At 41.0% G+C, this 20,617-nt stretch overlaps 1 protein-coding gene across 5 annotated transcripts in view; it reads right to left on the bottom strand.

Annotated features, from left to right (window-relative positions):
• Positions 1 to 20,617, bottom strand: part of C5H6orf89 (chromosome 5 C6orf89 homolog) — a 38,653-nt gene that overhangs the window by 14,140 nt on the left and 3,896 nt on the right. The window contains exons 2-6 of one of the 5 annotated variants that reach the window (XM_054491078.2): positions 18,132 to 18,260; positions 17,498 to 17,588; positions 15,744 to 15,843; positions 10,722 to 10,929; positions 7,939 to 8,152 (exon numbers count right to left, since the gene is read on the bottom strand). In XM_054491078.2, the coding sequence (XP_054347053.1) occupies positions 7,939 to 8,152; positions 10,722 to 10,910 (403 nt within the window). In that variant the 5' untranslated portion in view covers positions 10,911 to 10,929; positions 15,744 to 15,843; positions 17,498 to 17,588; positions 18,132 to 18,260. The remainder of the gene's footprint in view (positions 1 to 7,938; positions 8,153 to 10,721; positions 10,930 to 15,743; positions 15,844 to 17,497; positions 17,589 to 18,131; positions 18,261 to 20,617) is intronic. The other 4 variants (XM_063666173.1, XM_063666172.1, XM_054491079.2 and 1 more) reach the window with 4 other exon arrangements.

Below are 20,617 nucleotides of genomic sequence, written 5' to 3'. Positions count from 1 at the left end.
GGAAGAAAATAAAGTTAGATTCCTACCCTTTCACCATATACTGAATTAAATTCTAGATTGATTAAAAGATACAAATAGATAACACAAAATTTTAAAAATAACTAAAGAAGCTGGGCATGGTAGCACTTTAGTCCCAGCTACTCAGGAGGCTGAGGCAGGATAATCTCTTGAACCCAGGAGTTCAAGGCTAGCTTTGGGAACACAGTGAGATCCTGTCTCAAAAAAAAAAAAAAAGCTAGAGGAACTACTCCAAACCGTAGAGCGTTCACGTATTTTCATGAGTTCTCACCTGTATAAAAACGTGTCTGTAAATGTGAGACTTTAGATAAATTAGTCAATCCCTTGGCACATCAGTTTTCTCATCTTTGAAATGGATATAAAAACAGTATCTACCCTAAGTGACTGTTGTGAGGACTGAGAAATGAATATTTTTATAATCTTTGGGACAAGGAAGGCTTCCTAGAGGCTATAAAGGAAAAATGGACAGATTTGACCAATATTTGCATATACAAGACAAATAATCAGTATTTCTAATATATAAGCTTCTGTTTGAATTAACAAAAAAAAAATTTTTTTTTTTTTTTGAGACAGGTTCTCATTCTGTCACCCAGGCTGAAGTGCAGTGGTGCAATCACGGCTCACTGTGGCCTTGGCCTCCCCGGGCTCAGGTGATCCTCCCACCTCAGCCGCCAGAGTAGCTGGGACTACAGGTGTGTACCACCATATATGGCTAATTTTTTGTATTTTTTGTAGCGCTAGGGTTTCTCCATGTTGCCCAGACTAGATAAAAAAAATTTTAATGGGGAAAGAATATGAACAAGTAATTCACAGAAAAGTATTATAAATATAAATGGCCTATAAACCATTTGAAAAGACATGTGATTTGACTAATAATCAACGAAATGCAACTTGAAATGAGATACTATTATTTAGTTTTCTAACTGGCAAAACATTGACAACATCCACTGTCAATGATCAAAATATGCTGTTAATGAAAGTATAAGCTGGTATGTTTATGAAGACAATTTGGTTGCATTTATTAAAATTTAAAACACACATGCCCTTTGACTCAGCTAGTCCATTTCCAAGAATGTATCTTACAGAAAAAACAGTATATCTATATAAAGATATGTGTATATGAATCTCTCAGGTACACATTTTTGTAATAGCAAAAAAAAAAAAAAAAAAAACCCCACAACCCTAGAAAGTGGTTAAATTATAGAAGAGACACAGAATCAACTAATATAAAATCCTCAAAAATATATATAGAGGGTTTAATTAAGTTTTCCCAAAATCCACATCTTTCCTGGAACTTCAGAACGCGACCTTGGAGATAGGGTGGCCACAGATGTAGTCAGTTAAGATGAGGTCATACTGAAGTAGGCTGAGGCCTGAATCCAATCTGAATGACATCCTCAGAACAAGACACACACACAAAGACACACATAGAAAGCAGATGGCCACGTGAAGGTAAAGGCAGAGGTTGAAGTTATGCTGACACAGCCAAGGAATGCCAAGGACTGCTGAAAACCACCAGAAACTGGAAGAGGCCAGGAAGGATTCTTCCCTAGAGCCTCTGAGAGGGGGCGTGGCCCTATCAACCTGGATTTCTGACTTCTAGACTCCCACAACTGTGAGGCACTGGATTTCTGTTGTTCTAAGCTGCTCGGCCTGTGATGCTTTGTTTCAGCGGCCTTAGAAACTAATACAATGTGTCTAGCCAAAAATATGTACATGAGATCTTTTGTATGTGTGTAAACAAAAAAAAAATTTCTATTTATATATATTAAGTATATCTATTTGTATAGACATGGAAAAACTCAGAAGGATGTATACCAAGTTATTACTAGCAGTTACTTGAATAGAAAAGTTAAAAGGATAGAGATGAGAAATATTACTTTATTATGAGTATTTTTAAATATCAAAATACTACACCTCTTACTGTCTTTGTATGCATGTATTTTATATAATTTCCAAGTCAAAATGTCTTTGGAGATCATGAAAACTGAAGCCGAGAATTCAATGCTGAAGTGTAGAGGTAAATCATCTCAGAAGGCTGGCCCCAGAGAGGCACCTGACAGGAGCAGAGGTGGCCAGGCTGGTGGCCCGCAAAGAAGGAAGGGAAGTAACAAGAAAAAAGGATCACTGGAATGGGGTAGCCTATGCCATCCACCTGAACTAAGGGAGCCCAAACTTTAAAAGAAAGAACTACTTTTGATTTCTCTATAGCCTGAGATCACCAAGGTGGATAAAGCATGAGCTTAGACAGAGGAACGGGCAAATGGTGAACTAGGGGTGGGGGTAGGGTGCAGGCTCCTCCTCCTCTCCCCACAGAGTCCCTGACAACAGGAAGAGATGTGGCCAGACTCCAGCTTGGCCTCCGTCCATCTGAAAAGGTTTTGTCTGACGTGTTCTCTATACAACTGGCTGGAGTCATCATGCCACAAAGTAAACAAAATTCCATCCTGGGAAACAGCCAACAGCACACAGCCAGCCGACCCCATGCCACCCTAGTTTACGGCTTTTGACTACCTAATATGCTGCATCTCACTTCTTTCCAGCCCTCCTGTTTCCAACCACTTTTCCTGAAGCACCAGACAGAAAAGTCAGTGTAAATTATATAGCAACTTCCTACTTTTAATTTCTAAGGCTTCTTTACTCCAGATATCCCTCATACCAGATATTTTAAACATTTTTTTAAAGGTATGACAGAGAAGAGAAATCCTACATATAAAAGTTCAATAAAGCTTATAACTTGTATTTCAAGTTTTCACTATGATTTGGAATCATTTCACTGTTGGAGATGTCAAAAACTGTCTCTCAGACAAAACACAGCCTTGAAGTCAACGTGCAGAGACCATAACTATCCACCCTTCTTTACAAGTTGGGCACTGGGCAGAAAAATGGATGGGCCAACGTCTCACCCATCAGGGAGCTTCCTGGTGCCTGAGAGTTATTTACAAGAAAACTCACTTAGGCTGGTTCACTGTAGACAACCATAACATATCCTGGAATTCTGAGTGGGGAGAGTCCTGTTACACAGATTATTTACCTGGCAAAAACAAAACAAAACAAAACAAAAGATTTCTTTCCAGGACAAAAAACTCCCTCTAGATAAAAACGATAGGGAAGAAAGAAAAGAACAAAGCCAATACTAGCTCTACAAGAGCAGTGGTTTTGTCTGTTTTGTTCACTGCTTTGTTGAGAACAGTGCCTGGCAATATATAGCAGGGTCTCAATAAACATTTACTGAATGAGTGAATGAAGTTGGGGAGAGGGAGGAAGGGATGGAAGGAGGAAAAGAAGGAGGGAGGAAGGCAGGAAGGCAGGCAGGAAGGCTGATTTTTCGGAAGCTTTAACAATAGAATTAAGTCCATGGGGAAAAAAATCAAATGAGCAATCTGGATTCACAGAAACCTCAAAATAAAGATTAAATAAATATAACCTCATGATTTCTTACATTATAAATGTACCCAAGAAAAACGTGCAAAGCCCATGACAAAGTTCCCATGACTTTCACTAGTGTGTGCTCAATATTTAATCAGGCTGCTCTCCAAAAGCTTGTTTTTGCATAGCACCTCTTCTAGTACCCTGGGAATGAGGCAGGGGTGAAGCCTTGACAGTGAAGGAGGCTTTTGCCAGGTCCCTGCATGTGTGGCACCACGCCCAGAGCCATTTTCACACACCGTAGCGGGAAAGAGCCCAAGAAATCATTTCACCAACAGCCTTGCCTCCAGGAAGCAATGCATTTGAACCACTCCAAACCACAGAGAAAGTCTATTTTCATGAGTTCTCACTTGTACAAAAATTTGTTTCTAAATGTGAAAATTTATTATCAAAAACACAGCAAAAGAAAAAATTAAAAATAAATAAATGTGAGACTTTAGATAAGTCAGTCAATCCCCTTGCACATCAGTTTCCTCATCTTTGAAATGAACATAAAAACAGTATCTACCTTATGTGACTGCTGTGAGGACTGAGAAATAAATATAAAGTGCACGGCACAGTACCTGGTATACAGTAAATGCTTGACAGAGCTGTTATTATCACAGAAGGTAAGCTTATTTTGCAAATAAAAGAGTAAGGTTTTCCTTGAGGTCTAAGCAGTTCATCTTTGAGCACAGCTCTGGACTCTCTAAGTCTTACTAGGTTCTTAGTTTGAGGCCAATAAATGATCCGCTATTTCCAAAACTTCTTGATGTTCCTGGATCTACTTTATCCTTCCTTTGAAGGTTGCTGGATGCATCAAGTTCCAAATGTGTGCCTTTTCACTGTATGTGAGAACTATCCCAGGCTTCATCAGTAGAAATGAATGTGTTATTTTTAAATTGGCCAGAAAATGACCAAAGTAAACAAAATAATTGGCTGAACATGCTAGCGCCTGGCTTGACTGAGGGCAGAGATGGCAGGCATTAAGTGTGGTATCTTGAACAGAATGCTAGAGGGAGTTAAGATACTAGGGTTCCAGTGTGATTTTGCCACTTTTAGCTGGGTAAGCAAGCTCCTTTACCTCTCCTGGCCTCAGTTACCTCTTTTATAAAATGGGGTATGTACTAGATTAACTCTAAAATTCTTTTTTAGCTTTAAGACTCAATGATTCCATGGAAATGGTAAAAAACAAGGGGATGGCTGGCAGGAGTAAAGTGATTATAAAGATATGAGGCCAGGAGGGGAGAAAAACAGTAAGAATGTGAATGTAAAGAGAAAACTCTGGGTTAGTAAGAGGAAGGATTAAGTAAGTCAAATATTTCCATAAGGGTGCAGACTAGGAGGATGAACTGGGCTGAATGTCTAAGACAAGACCAGGTCAGGAAAATTCTAAAGGGTCAGTAGCTTGGAAGACCACTTATCTTTGGAACAGCCAGAAAGAATATTGTCTCTTCAGGGACTAGGGAGTTAAGAGAAAGTAACTGATGATCTGAGAGAGAGAGTGTAGAACTCCAACATCAGACTTAAAGCTATACTCTTCAGGTCTACTGCATGGCTACAGACTACTCACATCAGAGGTGAAGGGCTCAGACTCTCAAGACTGGCTGCCTGGGTTCAAATCATGGCTCCGTGACTAGACTTGGGACCTTGAACAAGTGACCTAACTGTACTGTGCCTCAGTGTCCTCATCCGTAAAATGGGCATAAAACCTAAAGCTACCCTATAGGGATGTTGTCAAGATTAAATAAGCCGATATATGGAAAGCCCCCTGAACAGGGTCTGGCATCTGTTAAGTAATAAACAACTGTCAGTTTATTTACTTATTTTTTGCTGCAGAGTGGGATGTTTCCATGACTCACTGCAAGGTCACTTCATTCTTCTTATTGAGAGCATTTAGGGGCAGGATTTCCTATCTAAGGCTGAAATCTAGAAAAAGAACCCCACTTCTGTCACCTTTTTGTTCCCTGGGTGGGGTCGGGGGAAACTTCCAGTCATTGGTGGTGGTGCCTCTTGTACATCACCAAGGCTGCAGCTGCCCTCCATCATTCCTGAGGTGCCACTGCAAGGAGCACCAGATGACCCTGGGAGTGTGAGACAGGCCAGCACTTCAGGAAACCATACGGGGTTTCCTTTGGGGAATCTGTCACACCATTCTCCCCTTGCATTTACTTTAAATGTACGGCCAAGTAATCCTAACTTGAAGGTAGTTGTTTTTTGATACCAGGACATTAAAAATGATACATTTTTACTTTTCCTGCCCTCTTACAGGCCCAGATTAAGTTGCACTTAATTCTCCCTCATGTGTTTCTGTTTACTCTTCATATAATTACACATTTTTAACTTTTCTTCCAAATACCACGCAAAATGCTGTTAGTTTCACATGTCTACAGCTTCCCAGAATTATCACACATAGGAAAATATGGCGCTTCCACATCCACATTTACAAGTAAAGACAGCACTTTAATAGAATCAACAACATTAAAGAGCTAAAGCCACACCCTTCCAATGCTCACTCGCTCTCTCTACAACTGAGCTCCAAGGACTCGTTTTATTTCCATCTGCAAGGCAAAATACTGATTTGTAGTCCCAATAATCCAGCTTGTTGACAAGACACTAATGTTTCTGGAATGTTTAAACTATGATTTAGAGAAGAAGCAAGCAGTGTTCATTGATGATGCCCCATTTCTCAGTTCAACCGGGTATGGAGATTTACTTTATAGGACTGGGGAAGAAGATAATGCCATCAACCAGGTCGGGAAAACTCATCAGGAGTTGCCGTTAGGGAGGCTGTCAGGGCAAGACAGTCAGGAAAGGAGACTGGTGTGTCTGAGGAAGAGGCACAGACTGGCCTAACTGACAAGTTTCTCTCGCTGTTTCCTCCAAACGCTTTGAACAGTTCTGATAGGAGTTTGAGACTGCATTTTTTTTTTTTTTTTTTAGCTCTGTTGGTGACATTTCAAAAGCAACCGTTCCAATAAATACAAGTTACATCTGAAATTTTCAAATGAAATATCTGAGCTGTTGATTTAAAAAAAAAAACACAAAAACTCCTAAGGTGGAATTCTTGTCTTACGATGTTCCCTTCCTCTGATTTTGATACAATTTTGGAAACCTTTCCATGACTTCCTCAAGTATACAAAAATAGCTTTCAATGGAAACCCCATCCAAGGGATGATTTTTATGACTCATTAGATCTTAAAGAATGACATTATGAGACCATCCTGGCTAACACGGTGAAACCCTGTCTCTACTAAAAATACAAAAAATTAGCCGGGCATGGTGGCAGACACCTATAGTCCCAACTACTCGGGAGGCTGAGGCAGGAGAATGGCGTGAACCCAGGAGGCGGAGCTTGCAGTGAGCCAAGATCGCACCACTGCACTCCAGCCTGGGCGAGAGAGCGAGACTCCAACTCAAAAAAAAAAAGAATGACATTATGATTATAAAGCTTAAATACATTTTTTCTGAAAGCATTTTTCCTAAAAGTTATGACACATTCTAAAAGTTTCGGAACATGGTTACACAATAAAGTCTATAATCCATTTGTGATATTAATATACATATTATTCTACATTGCCAAATAAGATAAACATCACCAAAAAAATCCCAAAATAATATCCCCCTTTCTCAAAAAGTAAATTTCTTTACACACACACACACACACACACACACACACACACACACACACAAACACACACACACACACACACACACACACAAAATTGGAGGCAGGGTCTCGCTATGTTGCCCAGGCTGGTCTTGAACTCCTGGGCTCAACCAATCCTTTTGCCTCAGCTTCCCAAATTGCTAGGATTATAGTTGTAAACCACCACACCCAGCCTGAAAAAGTAAATTTCAACTCTTATTACATGTTACACTATACTCAAAAAGAAACCCCTCAAATAGTCTATCAGACTATGAATTCTTATGCCACTGATGCACTGTTACTAAATTTATGTGTTTTTTAAATTCTATTTACTGGCAAAATTGATATACTTTTGAGCACTAAATTAAATGAGCTGTGACAGAGAGAAGGACTAAACTGAAAGAGTGGGATATACCTAGACAAAAACCTAGCCCAATAGGCCAAGGACTGTTAGAGGACCTTTAGAAGCAAGCTGAATTCGGTTGCTTTCAATAAACCAATACCTGTGTATTAAATATGCATTATGGACAGGAATCACAGGAGAGAAAAGGATGAGATACAATCAAATCCTTTTTATGGGCAAAGACATTGGTCCCCATCATGTGTGTTCTGGAATTTGGGGGTGTGAATTTGGCTCTACCAGATGTTCCTCTAGCAAGTTTCTTAATCTCTCTGAGCCTTGGTTTCTTAATCTGTAAAATGGGGATAATAAACCCCATCTCATAGAGTTTTAGTGGGGACTGAATTAAAAGAGACAATATAGGGAGTGTGCCTCTCATTAGCTATCAATAAATGTTACTTCCTTTCCTATCATATACTGTCAAGAAAACTATATCTAATAAGTAGTAAATGTTGCATTTTACCTGGAAAGGGTCTGTCTTCATCACCCACATGCAGAGGAACTCCCTTATTTTCTGACATGTACTTCTTGGCAATGGGCAAGGACATCAGCCTAATGTGATGGATGAGTGAGCGCCAGGTGTGAGCTCCAGAAAGCACTGGCTCAGGTGCTAATGGGCTGAAAGGTTGAATCACAAAGTAGGCAGTGAGCAAGATTAATCCCAAGGTTGCGAGAACCTACAAGGAAAGATAGAAAAGGCATTAATAATCATCCCAGCAAACAAATACCTTAATACCAAGAAAAAAAAAACAAAACAAAACAGGCTTCTTCTGCTACTTCCAATGTGCCTTAAGAACCAATCCATTTTCATAAACAAGCCACTTACATTTACTTCTGGAAGAATTTAGAATTTGAGAACTATAGGGACTGCAAGGCTCACCAAGCTGCTACCATATAATCAGCATATTTTAAAATTCACCATTTAAAAATACACAGGCCGGGCGTGGTGGCTCTCGCCTGTAATCCCAGCACTCTGGGAGGCCGAGGCGGGCAGATCACGAGGTCAGGAGATCGAGACCATCCTGGCTAACATAGTGAAACCCCGTCTCTACTAAAAAATACAAAAAAATTAGCCAGGCGTGGTGGTGGACGCCTGTAGTCCCAGCTAGTCGGGAGGCTGAGGCCGGAGAATGGCGTGAACCCAGGAGGCGGAGCTTGCAGCCGAGAGCGCGCCACTGCACTCCAGCCTGGGCGACAGAGCGAGAGACTCCGTCTCAAAAAAAAGAAAATCATAATAATAATAATAATACACAAAGGGGGCCGGGTGCAGTGGCTCATGCCTGTAATCCCAGCACTTTGGGAGGCCAAGGCAGGTGGATCACGAGATCAGGAGATCGAGACCATCCTGGCCAACACGGTGAAACCCTGTCTCTACTAAAAATATAAAAAATTAGCCAGGCGTGGTGACGGGCGCCTGTAGTCCCAGCTACTCTGGAGGCTGAGGCAGGAGAATGGTGTGAACCCGGGAGATGGAGCTTGCAGTGAGCCAAGATCGCACCACTGCACTCTAGCCTGGGCAACAGAGCGAGACTCCATCTCAAAAAAAATAAATAAATAAATAAATAAATAAATACATAAAATAATAATAATACACAAAGGGGCCGGGCACAGTGGCTCACACCTGTAATTTCAGCACTTTGGGAGGCCAAGGCGGGTGGATCACCTGAAGTCAGGAGTTCAAGACCAGCTTGGCCAACATGGTGAAACCCCACCTCTACTAAAAATACAAATATTAGGCCAGGCACAGTGGCTCATGCCTGTAATCCCAGCACTTTGGGAGGCTGAGGTGAGTGGATCACCTGAGGTCAGGAGTTCAAGACCAGCTGACCAACATAGTGAAACCCCCATCTCTACTAAAAACACAAAATTAGCCGGGCATGGTTGTGCATGCCTGTAATCCCAGCTACTTGGAAGGCTGAGGCAGGAGAATTGCTTGAACCTGGGAGGCGGAGGTTGCAGTGAGCCAAGATCACGCCATTGCACTCCAGCCTGGGCAACAAGAGTGAAACTCTGTCTCAAAAAATAAATAAATACATACATAAAAGCTGGTTGCAGTGGCTCACGCCTGTAACCCCAGCACTCTGGGAGACTGAGGCGGGCAGTCTCGAACTCAGTCTGAGAGTGATTGACTAGACTCAAGTCACTTGAGCCCAGGAGTTCGAGACCAGCCTGGACAACACGGAAAAACCCCCATCTCTACAAAAAACAGAAGAATTAGCCAGGTGTGGTGGTGCATGCCTGTGGTCCTAGGTATTTGGGAGGCTGAGATGGGAGGATCACCTGAGTCTGGGAGTTTTGAGGCTGCAGTGAGCCATGATGGCACCACTGCACTCCAGTCTGGGCAACAGAGTGTGACCTTGACTAGAAAAATAAAAGATCTGTCCAGGCACGATGGCTCAGGCCTGTAATCCCACACTTTGGGAAACCGAGGTGGGCAGATCACCTGAGGTCGGGAGTTCAGGACCAGCCTGACCAACATGGAGAAACCCTGTCTCTACTGAAAATACAAAAATTAGCCAGGTGTGGTGGCATATGCCTGTAATCCCAGCTACTTGGGAGGCTGAGGCAGGAGAATCGTTTGAACCTGGGAGGCGGAGGTTGCAGGGAGCTGAGATCGCACCACTGCACTCCAGCCTGGGCAACAGAGCGTGACTCCATCTCAAAAAAAAAAACAAAACAAAACACAAGGCCGGGCGTGGTGGCTCATGCCTATAATCCAAGCACTTTGGGAGGCTGAGGTGGGCAGATCATCTGAGGTCAGGAGTTTAAGACCAGCCTGACCAACATGGAGAAACCCTGTCTCTACTAAAAATACAAAATTAGCTGGGCGTGGTGGTGCATGCCTGTAACCCCAGCTACTTGGGAGGCTGAGGCAGGAGAATCACTTGAACCCAGGAGGCAGAGGTTGCGCTGAGCCGAGATCGCGCCATTGCACTCCAGCCTAGGCAAAAAGAGTGAGACTCCGTCTCAAAACACACACACACACACACAACAAACAAACAAATAATAAAAAATTAAATAATAATATTACACAAATATAATTTAACTACAAATATGCAGCTTTCATCTAGGACCTTTAACAACACAGTCAAATTTCCTAGTAACACATGGTAACAAGAGCAAAGGCCAATTTATTCACGGAAAAACCAAGGCTCAGTGGTGGGATTAGTCAACAATAGCATTTGTGAAGAATGTTGAACAGTTTGTGCTCTGTTGAAGCAATTACCAACTCAGGAAACATTTTACCTTATACACAACTATAAGGAGAGGATACTGGGGCGGGGGCCTCTGAGGTTCATTCTTTTCCAGCAGCTGTCTGATAAATTTTTCAATTGCCTTCTCTGACATGCCACACTGATGGCCGGTCTGTCTCACCAAATCAACAGTCTCTGAAAGTTTGTCATAAATGCTGATCTCGTTGGCAGCAAGATCCATGTCTTCCAATATAAAATCCCTGAGAGAAACAGAGAGAAAATAAATGTAAAAAGATAGGTGGTTTCTTTAGGTACTTCTTCTTCAAAGCTACTTGACCATCTGTAGAGAAGGACCAGTTCTGTGCTTTCCTCAATCCTCTACAGACCAATACTTTTATGAAACACAATGAATACATAGAGACAATGTCAAATTGCCATACAAGTTTTAAAATATTTGTTAACTGTGGGCCAGGAACAGTTTACAGACCTGCACTAGTTCCCAAACACTGAGGAGCACTGGTCTAGAGCACAATATATCCTAATGGGACTCTGAAGCACTAATGACATCCAAAAAAGATTTCTGACACCAATGATGGGAGATCTGCTACTGGTGATTTCCTAAAATAAAAAAAATGGATTATGCACAGTGTTGTTGATCAATTATTTCTTTCCAATTATACCAGACAGACCTTTTAGCAACACAAGAGGAAGAACTGATCACTGAAGATTACTGATGGTGATTTACTGAGAGCAACAGGCTGATAAGCTTTGTTCTTGGCAGAGCAAAGATTTCAGACAACACAAAAAACATGGCATGCGGCTTGAAGTCCTCACACTTTTTTCTTTCTTCTTCTTTTTTTTAAATTTATTCTAGAGCAACCAGAGTCCTCATGCTTTTCTACAAATACAATTTTAGAAAATAAAGGGCATTTTATTTGTATTTTATATACTTAAAATACCTGAGATTTTTAAGTAATTTAAAAATTCAATTTGTGTTCTTATAGTTATTTTAAAGACAGATTGTTTCATCATGCCCAGAGAACAAAAGGTAAAAACTAATGGGGCAAAGTAGAGTTCTCTCTGTATCATTTGTAAAATGAAATTAAATAGTTCCAAGGCTGGACGCAATAGCTCGTGCCTGTAATCCCAGCACTTCGGGAGGCCGAGGCAGGCGGATCACCTGAGGTCGGGCGTTTAAGACCAGCCTGACCAACACGGAGAAACCCCGTCTCTACTAAAAACACTAAATTAGCCTGGCATGGTGGCAGGTGCCTGTAATCCCAGCTACTCAGGAGGCTGAGGCAGGAGAATCTCTTGAACTCGGGAGGCGGAGGTTGTGGTGAGCCGAGATCACGCCATTGCACTCCAGCCTGGGCAACAAGAGTGAAACTCCATCTCAAAAAAAAAAAAGAAAAAGAAAAGAAAAACAAATTTTAAAAATCAGCTTGGCCTGGTGGCACACACCTGTAGTCCCAGCTACTTGGGAGGCTGAGGTGGGAGGACTGCTTGAGCCCAGGAGTTTGAGGCTGCAGTGAGCTATGATCATACCACTGCACTCCAGCCTGGGAGACAGAACAAGATCCCATCTCTAGAGAAATGAAATAAGATAAAATAATTAAATGGCTATTTAAAAAAGTGTTTAAGTTACAGAACAATAATATTTTCCTTCATTTACAGGAGAAAGAAGAGTGCTTCTTCGGGTTTGTGCTCTCTTCTACTGGGCTTTCTTTCTTTCTTTATTTATTTATAATACAGAGGGTCCTTTTATTTTGCATACTTCATTCCTACAGTGCTTCTAGCCTCAAAAAGTACTGACATAGTACATGTGTATTCTCTCAGTAAGGAGATGCTGCCACCTGTAGGGTGGAGGACATAGTCATGTTGTTAAAACACAACCCAGCACACACCAGCACATCTCCTCTTCCAGCAGTGTGCCTCCCAATCACTCCTGTTTGGTCCTCTTTATGACTATTAAGTGTTTAGTTCATTAGGTCTTAACCTGGCTTGCACATTACAATCACCTAGAGAGCGTTTCATAAATGCTCATACGTGGGCATCAACTCAGACCAATTAAATCAGAATCAGAAGACTTCTAATGGTGGATTAAAAGGCATGCAACCTAGACTTTGAGGAACTGGGGGAACGAGAGAAGAGCCCACCACACTATACCCCCCACATTCAGATAAAAAGACGGTACAAACTACAGTTGAGACTTGAACAACATGGGTTTGAACTATGTGGATACACTTAAAAGCTGATTTTTTTCTACCAACCCAGGATTGAAAATACAATATTTTCAGGATGCAAAAACTGCGTATACATATACAGAGGGATGATTTTTTGTAAACAGGTTCCGCAGAATCAACTGTGAAACTTGAATATGCAAGGATTTGGGTGTATATGGAGATTCTGGAAGCAATACCCCACATATACCAAGGGACAGCTATCTATTTTTTAATTTATTATTTTCAATACATGATGCTAGGACCACTGGATATCCACACATGAAAAAATGAAATTGGACCTTTCTTTCTTTTCTTTTTCTTTTTTTTTGAGACAGAGTCTTGCTTTGGTCGCCCAGGCTAGAGTGCAGTGGCGCAATCTTGGCTCACTGCCACTTCTGCCTCCCGAGTTCAAGCAATTCTCCTGCCTCAGCCTCCCAAGTAGCAGGGATTACAGGTACCTGCCACTACGCCCAGTGAATTTTTTTGTATTTTTAGTAGAGACGGGGTTTCACCATGTTGGCCAGCCTGGTCTCGAACTCCTGACCTCAGGCAATCTGCCTGCCTCAGCCTCCCAAAGTGCTGGGATTACAGGTGTGAGCCACCACACCTGGCCCTTTCTTTATACTATACATAAAAATTAACTCAAAATGGATCAAATACCTAAATTTATAAGCTAAAACGATAAAACTTCAAAGAAAACACAGGGAGGGAGGCTTCATGATTCTGGGATTCGGCAATGGTTTCTTAGATATGATACCAAAAGAACAAGTAGCAAAAGAAAAAATAAATTGGACTTCATGAAAATTAACAACTTTTTGTAGAAGACAAGGGGAGGGGAAAAACTTTAAAAATTCTGTGTCTCAATACCATCAAGTAAAATGACAACCCACAGAATGGGGGAAAATTTTTGCAAATTATGTATCTGATAAGGGGGTGGTCTATATAGAATACATTAAGAATTATTACAAATCATTAATAAAAAGACAACCAAATAAAAAAATAGACAAAGGATTTGAATAGCCATTTCTCCAGAAAAGATATACAAATGGACTGGGTGCAGTGGCTCACGTCTGTTAATCCCAGTGCTTTGGGAGGCTGGCGGATCACTTGAGGTCAGGAGTTCAAGATCAGCCTGGTCAACATGGTGAAACCCTGTGAAACCCTGTCTCTACTAAAAATACAAAAATTAGCCGGGTATGGTGGCAGGCACCTGTAATCCCAGCTATCTGGGAGGCTGAGGCAGAAGAATCACTTGAATCTGGGAGGCAGAGGTTGCAATGAGCCAAGATTACACCACTGCACTCCAGCCTGGGTGACAGAGTGAGACTCTATCTCAAAAAAAGATATACAAATGAGCAATAAACACACAAAAAGATACTCAACATTATTAACCATCAGAGAAACGCAGATCAAAATCACAGTGAGATATCATTTCACATCCACTGGGATAGCTACAATCAAGAAGTCAGACAAAAAGTGGTGGTAAGGACATGGAGGAATTGAAACATAAAATGGTACAGCCACTATGGAAAACAGCCTGGCAGTTCCGCAAAGAGTTAAATACAGTTACCATATGACCCAGCAATTCCACCCCTAAGTATGTACCTAAGAAAACTGAAAACATATGTCCACACAAAAACTTGTGCACAAATGTGAACAGCAACATTATTCATAGCAGCCCCCAAATGGAAGTAATCCAAATGTCCATGAACTGATGAAAAGATAATCACAATGTGGTAGACCCATATAATGCAAAATCACTGGACGATAAAAAGGAATGCAGTACTGATACATGATACAATATGGATGAACCTTGAAAACATTATGCTAGATGAAAGAAGACCGTCACAAAAAACTACAGATTATATAGCTGCATTTAGATGAGAAGTCAGGAATAGACACGTCTTTTTTTTCTTAACACCTTTTTAACAAATCTGCAAGGAATAGGCAAATCTATAGAGATATAAAGTAGATTTCCAGATAGGAAGTGACTTATCTGAGACTACAGTTGTCACCTGAGCCTCATCTGGACCTCACATTCTTTTCACTAAGCCATTTTTGATTAGCAGCCCGGAGGATGGATTACAAAGCATTAAGAGCCATACTAACAATAACACCAAAAAAAACCTCAGAAATTAAGATGTACCATTTCCAATTAAAAATAAGTCAGGAGTAGATGATCTCTGGAAAATGAGATCACAGCTGATTTTTATTTTCTTTGTGATTTTCATATTTCCCAAACTTTTCCTGTATCAATTTTGTAATCACAAAATTCTCAGTCACTTCTAAGGAATGTCACTGGGCACAAAATGAGTCAGAGATGTACAGCAATGCATGACCGTGGCACCACAGGGAAGAAGCAATGCATGATTTGCCATGCCAATGACTTTTTGGCTCTCTATACAGTTGTATTCAAATATTACAGCTGGAAAAATGAAACAGCATTGAACTTGGAGACAAGCTTTGCCAATTGCTAGTGAGATGATTTCAGTTAAATTACTTGGTCTATTTCTGCATCCAAAAAATAAGAGGACTGGACCACAAATTTTAGAGTCTCACTCTAAAATTCTAAGAATCTATGAACACTTCAGGAAGGAGAAAAATTCTATTCATTAGAAACTAAAGATTCATGTTCAATTGCATTCCTATTCCTGTTCCCACCCTATATGCCAGGTGCCTTGCTAAACACTCGGGAAACATTATCTCAGTGAATCACCACTGTGATCCCATAAGGTAGCTGTGATTGATCCCATTTCATACATGTTCAAGGCTCGGAAAGGTTTCATAACTTGCCAGGATGTGAACCCAAGTGTCCTGACTTCAGGGTTGTTGCATGCTGCCTCCCTTACCAAGTTATTTTCCTATTCTGAGCTGGCAGTTCGGAAACCACGTGTCCCTTGATCACAACTGAGCGGCTGAGAACTGGAAAATGATTGACTACAATGATTCCTGCAAATAGAGTAAAGAGATAACTTATTATAACATTTTTCACATCTTGGTTTTGTGATCAGTGATTCTGAGATGCCATTTTCCTGTTTAAATTAACAAAGACATTCCATGAAAGCAAGTAGGAATAATATTCATTTAAATACATTACAATTCATTATCTAACAATACCCAGTCAAAACCCATTAAAACTCAGTAGACAACCAGAATGGAAAGGATCCAGAAAGGACTGCTAAAAACAAATTCCAGTGAAAAACTAGTGTGGATGTTGGGAGGTGGGGTCACATGTAAGTATCCCTGAGGCAGAAGAGAACATCACACACAGAAGAGAACATGGTGTGCCGGTAGGAGAATCCTGAAGGGGACAGATGTACAGGTGAGGAAAACAGGATTAATCATCATCATTTTTGATGGCTGTTTTGCAACCTTTGTAAGCCTCCTCATGTCTTTTTTTTTTCTTTTTTCCCTTTTTTTTTTTGAGACAGAGTCTCGCTGTGTTGCCCAGGCTGGAGTACAGTGGTGCAATCTCGGCTCACTGCAAGCTCTGCCTCCTGGGTTGAAGTGATCCTCATGCCTCAGCCTCCTGAGCAGCTGGAATTACAGGCTGGGATTAAAGGATGATATTTTTTGTTGTTTAATTACTATCATATCCAACCAAATGCCAATAGTGTCCCTCTGGCAAGACAATAAAAAATGGCACATGCCACCATACCCAGCTAATTTTTGTATTTTTAGTAGAGACAGGGTTTCACCATATTGGCTAGGCTGGTCTCAAACTCCTGGCCTAAAGTGATCCACTCACCTTGGACTCCCAAAGTGCTGGGATTACAGGCATGAGCCACTGCGCCTGGCCTGTAAGCCTTTTTGATACACATAAAAATCTTATTAAACTCCCAGTTTGTATCACAAAAAAAAAATAGGTTTCTTTTCTTGTTGGGTAATTCAAGTTAGAATGGTATTACAACACTGAATATATTTTTGCAAGCTGTGCATCCATCTTCCCAGAGATTATGACACATTTCTCAAGTTATCAGAAAGGTAGTTAATAGCAACTTAGCGACATTTCTAAGAACACCTGTGAATTTTGATAAGCCCTCTTTTTGGCTTTGATTATATCAGTTATCCTAAACTGGAAAAGATTCTGCCTCCAGGGATGCCCGGAGACATTTTTTAGTGTCTTGCTAGAGGGACACTATTGGGATTTGGTTGGATACGACGGTAATTAAACAACAACAAAAAATCTCATCCCTTAAAAAAAAAAAAAAAAAAAAAATCAAGGCCGGGCGTGGTAGCTCATGCTTGTAATCCCAGCACTTTGGGAGGCCGAGGCGGGTGGATCACGAGGTCAGGAGATCAAGACCATCCTGGCTAACACGGTGAAACCCCATCTCTACTAAAAATACAAAAAATTAGCCGGGCGTGGTGGCGGAGGTCTGTAATCCCAGCTACTTGGGAGGCTGAGGCAGGAGAATGGCTTGACCCCGGGAGACAGAGCTTGCAGTGAGCAGAGATCGTGCCATTGCACTCCAGCCTGGGTGACAGAGCAAGATTCCGTCTCAAAAATAAAAAATAAAAAATCAAACATAAGGTCATTGCTATGCATCAAGCACAAGAGGACTGAGTGAAATCGGCTGAGGCTTGATGGCAATCCACTTACCTGCAGAAAGTAGTTCCAACTCTGGCCAGAGTGAGCTTTGCCACAGGGGGAGGTTCTGAAGAGTTAGCCTGATTCTAACAGTGCCATAGACCTGCAAGGCACAGGCAGGATCACTAGTGGAGTTATTAGGATCAAAGTATCATGCACCACCTCGGATAGACTAAGTTGCCAGAACTGTTAGGAGTGGAGCTCAGGTGCATAAGTTTTCAAGCCTCTTCTCTGCTGATTAAAGGCACACCCCCCCAATTAACAGACATTACTTTACAACAATAGTTCTCAGGGTAATTCTGCTCCAAAGGGGACATTTGGCTATGTCTGAAGACATTTTTGATTATCAAAACTGGACAGCAGTTGGGCATAGCAGCACATGCCTATAGTTCCCAGCTACTCGGGAGGCTGAGGCAGGAGGATCACTTGAGGCCAGCAGTTAGAGGCTGCAGTGAGTTATGATCACGCCTGTGAACAGCAACTGCACTCCAGCCTGGGCAACATAGGGAGGCTCCAGCTCTTTAAAAAAAAATTAAAAATCAACAAACTGGAGGAGTACTATTAGCACCTGGTGGGTAAAGACTAAACATCCTGCAATGCACAGGAGAGCGTCCTCCCACCCCTCCTCAAAACGAGGTCAAGAAACCTTGCTTCCAAGAGAGGCCTGTGGGAGGTAAGCCAGGGAGTTGTTTCACTTCTGGAGTACTTCAGAAATAGGAGGAGACAACTGAGAGATCCGATGAGATGTTCTCCACAATTCCTTCTGGGTCTCTGCCTATGAAGAAACAGGGTAGAGGCATATCTGACAGAAAAACTCTGATAGAACTTACCAATACAAATGTTTCTTTAAAGCAGAAAAGAAGTTAAGAGAAATGTAAACCTCTCTTTTGCCCTGTTTAACAGAGAACTAATTCCTCTATAGAGATAAGTAAGTCCTGAACACTGATATGCCATTACCCTGGAGGTTCTGTTTTCTGAAGAGCTATGCCAGCGAGGTAACTCTAGGATAGAAAACTGATTCATCCAGTTAAAGCACAAAAGGGGAAACAGTACAGTTCAAAAGAAAGTTTCAAAAGTCCATCAAGATACATCCCAATCTTCAACACTAGGAGCTATATCCAGAGTAAATTAAATTTTCTTTTTTCTCTACTTGGCTCTTTAATATTATACTACCCATGAAGTATGGTATCCATTCTTTAGTGTTATGAATATATTCCATTCTATTTTATCCAGTGATTCCCATTAATTAAATATATGTTCTAGTAAAGAAAAAGTGCTCCTTCAACCATTGTGGAAGACAGTGTGGTGATTCCTCAAGGATCTAGAACTAGAAATACCATTTGACCCAGCCATCCCATTACTGGGTATATACCCAAAGGATTATAAATCATGCTGCTATAAAGACACATGCACACATGTCTATTGCGGCACTACTCACAAATAGCAAAGACTTGGAACCAACCCAAATGTCCATCAATGATAGACTGGATTAAGAAAATGTGGCACATATACACCATGGAATACTATGCAGCCACAAAAAAGGATGAGTTCATGTCCTTTATAGGGACATGGATGAAGCCGGAAACCATCATTTTGAGCAAACTATCGCAAGGACAGAAAACCAAACACCATATGCTCTCACTCATAGGTGGGAATTGAACAATGAGAACACTTGGACACAGGAAGGGCAACATCACACACCGCGGCCTGTAGCGGGGTGGGGGAGTGGGGAGGGATAGCATTAGGAGATATACCTAATGTAAATGACGAGTTAATAGGTGCAGCACACCAACATGGCACACACATACATATGTAACAAACCTACACGTTGTGCACATGTACCCTAAAACTTAAAGCATAATAATAAAAAAAAGAAAAAGTGCTCCTTAGATTATAATAACAGCCACTACAAAGAAACAAACATCAATTAAAAGGAAAAATAACTGATAAAACATTAAAATGATTAATATGATTTAAAAGAGTAATAACTTAAAACTACAATAAATGCTTAAAATTTACAGTCAAGGTACAGGCAGGGCACAGTGGCTCACACTTGTAATCCCAATACTTTGGGAGGCTGAGGCGGGTGGATCACTTGGGGCCAGGAGTTCGAGATCAGCCTGGCCAACATAACATAGCAAAACCCTGTCTCTACTAAAAATACAAAAATTAGCCAGGCATGGTGATGCACGCTTGTAATCCCAGCTACTCGGGAGGCTGAGGCATGAGAATCACTTGAACCTAGGAGGTGGAGGTTGCAGTGAGCAGAGATCACACCATGGCACTCCAGCCTGAGCAACAGAGTGAGACTCTGTGTCAAAAGAATAAAAAAATTTTTTAAAAAATGTAGTATATACATACAATGGAATATTATTCAGCCTTAAAAAAGAAAGAAATCCTGCTATTTGTAACAACACAGATGGACCTGGAGGACATTACGCTAAGTGAAATAAGCCAGACACAGAAGGATAAATACTACATGATACCACTTGTGCAATTAATCTAAAATAGCTGAACTCACAGAAGCAAAGAACAGAATGGTGGTTGCAGGAGGCTGCAGGCAGGGGGAAACAGGGAGGTACTGGGCAAAGAATACAAAGTTTCAGTTATACAAGATGAATAACTCCTAGAGACCTACTATATAGCACAGTGCCTAGAGTTAACAATACTGTATTGTATATTTAAAAATATGCTAAGAAGGTAGGTCTTATGTTAAGTGTTCTTACTGCTAATAGTAATAAGTAAGAAGGCAGGAGGAAACTTGGAGGTAATGGATAGGTTGATGGCATGGATCATGGTGATGGTTTCACAAGGGCATACTTATGTCCAAATTCATCAAGTTGTACACATTAAATATGTAAAGCTTTTTGTACAAAAGTAATACAATGAACATCTGGATATCCTTCATTTAGATTCACCAGCTGTTTACATTTGGCAATATTTTCTTTCTGTTTTTACCAGAACTACTTGAAAGTTACTTGCAACACATTATAAAATCATTTCTAAATATTTCAACATGCATCTCCTAAGAATAAGGACGTTATTCTATACAACCATTGGCATTATTGCCATACCCATTAAAATGAGTAATCTCTTAATATTACCTAATATTCAGTCTATAGTCAAATTTCC

This window comes from Pongo pygmaeus, chromosome 5 (assembly GCF_028885625.2).
Source record: "Pongo pygmaeus isolate AG05252 chromosome 5, NHGRI_mPonPyg2-v2.0_pri, whole genome shotgun sequence".
In the NCBI taxonomy this organism is placed as follows: domain Eukaryota; kingdom Metazoa; phylum Chordata; class Mammalia; order Primates; family Hominidae; genus Pongo; species Pongo pygmaeus.
Note: the sequence above shows the minus strand (reverse complement) of the source record. Positions and strands in the feature narration are given on the sequence as shown.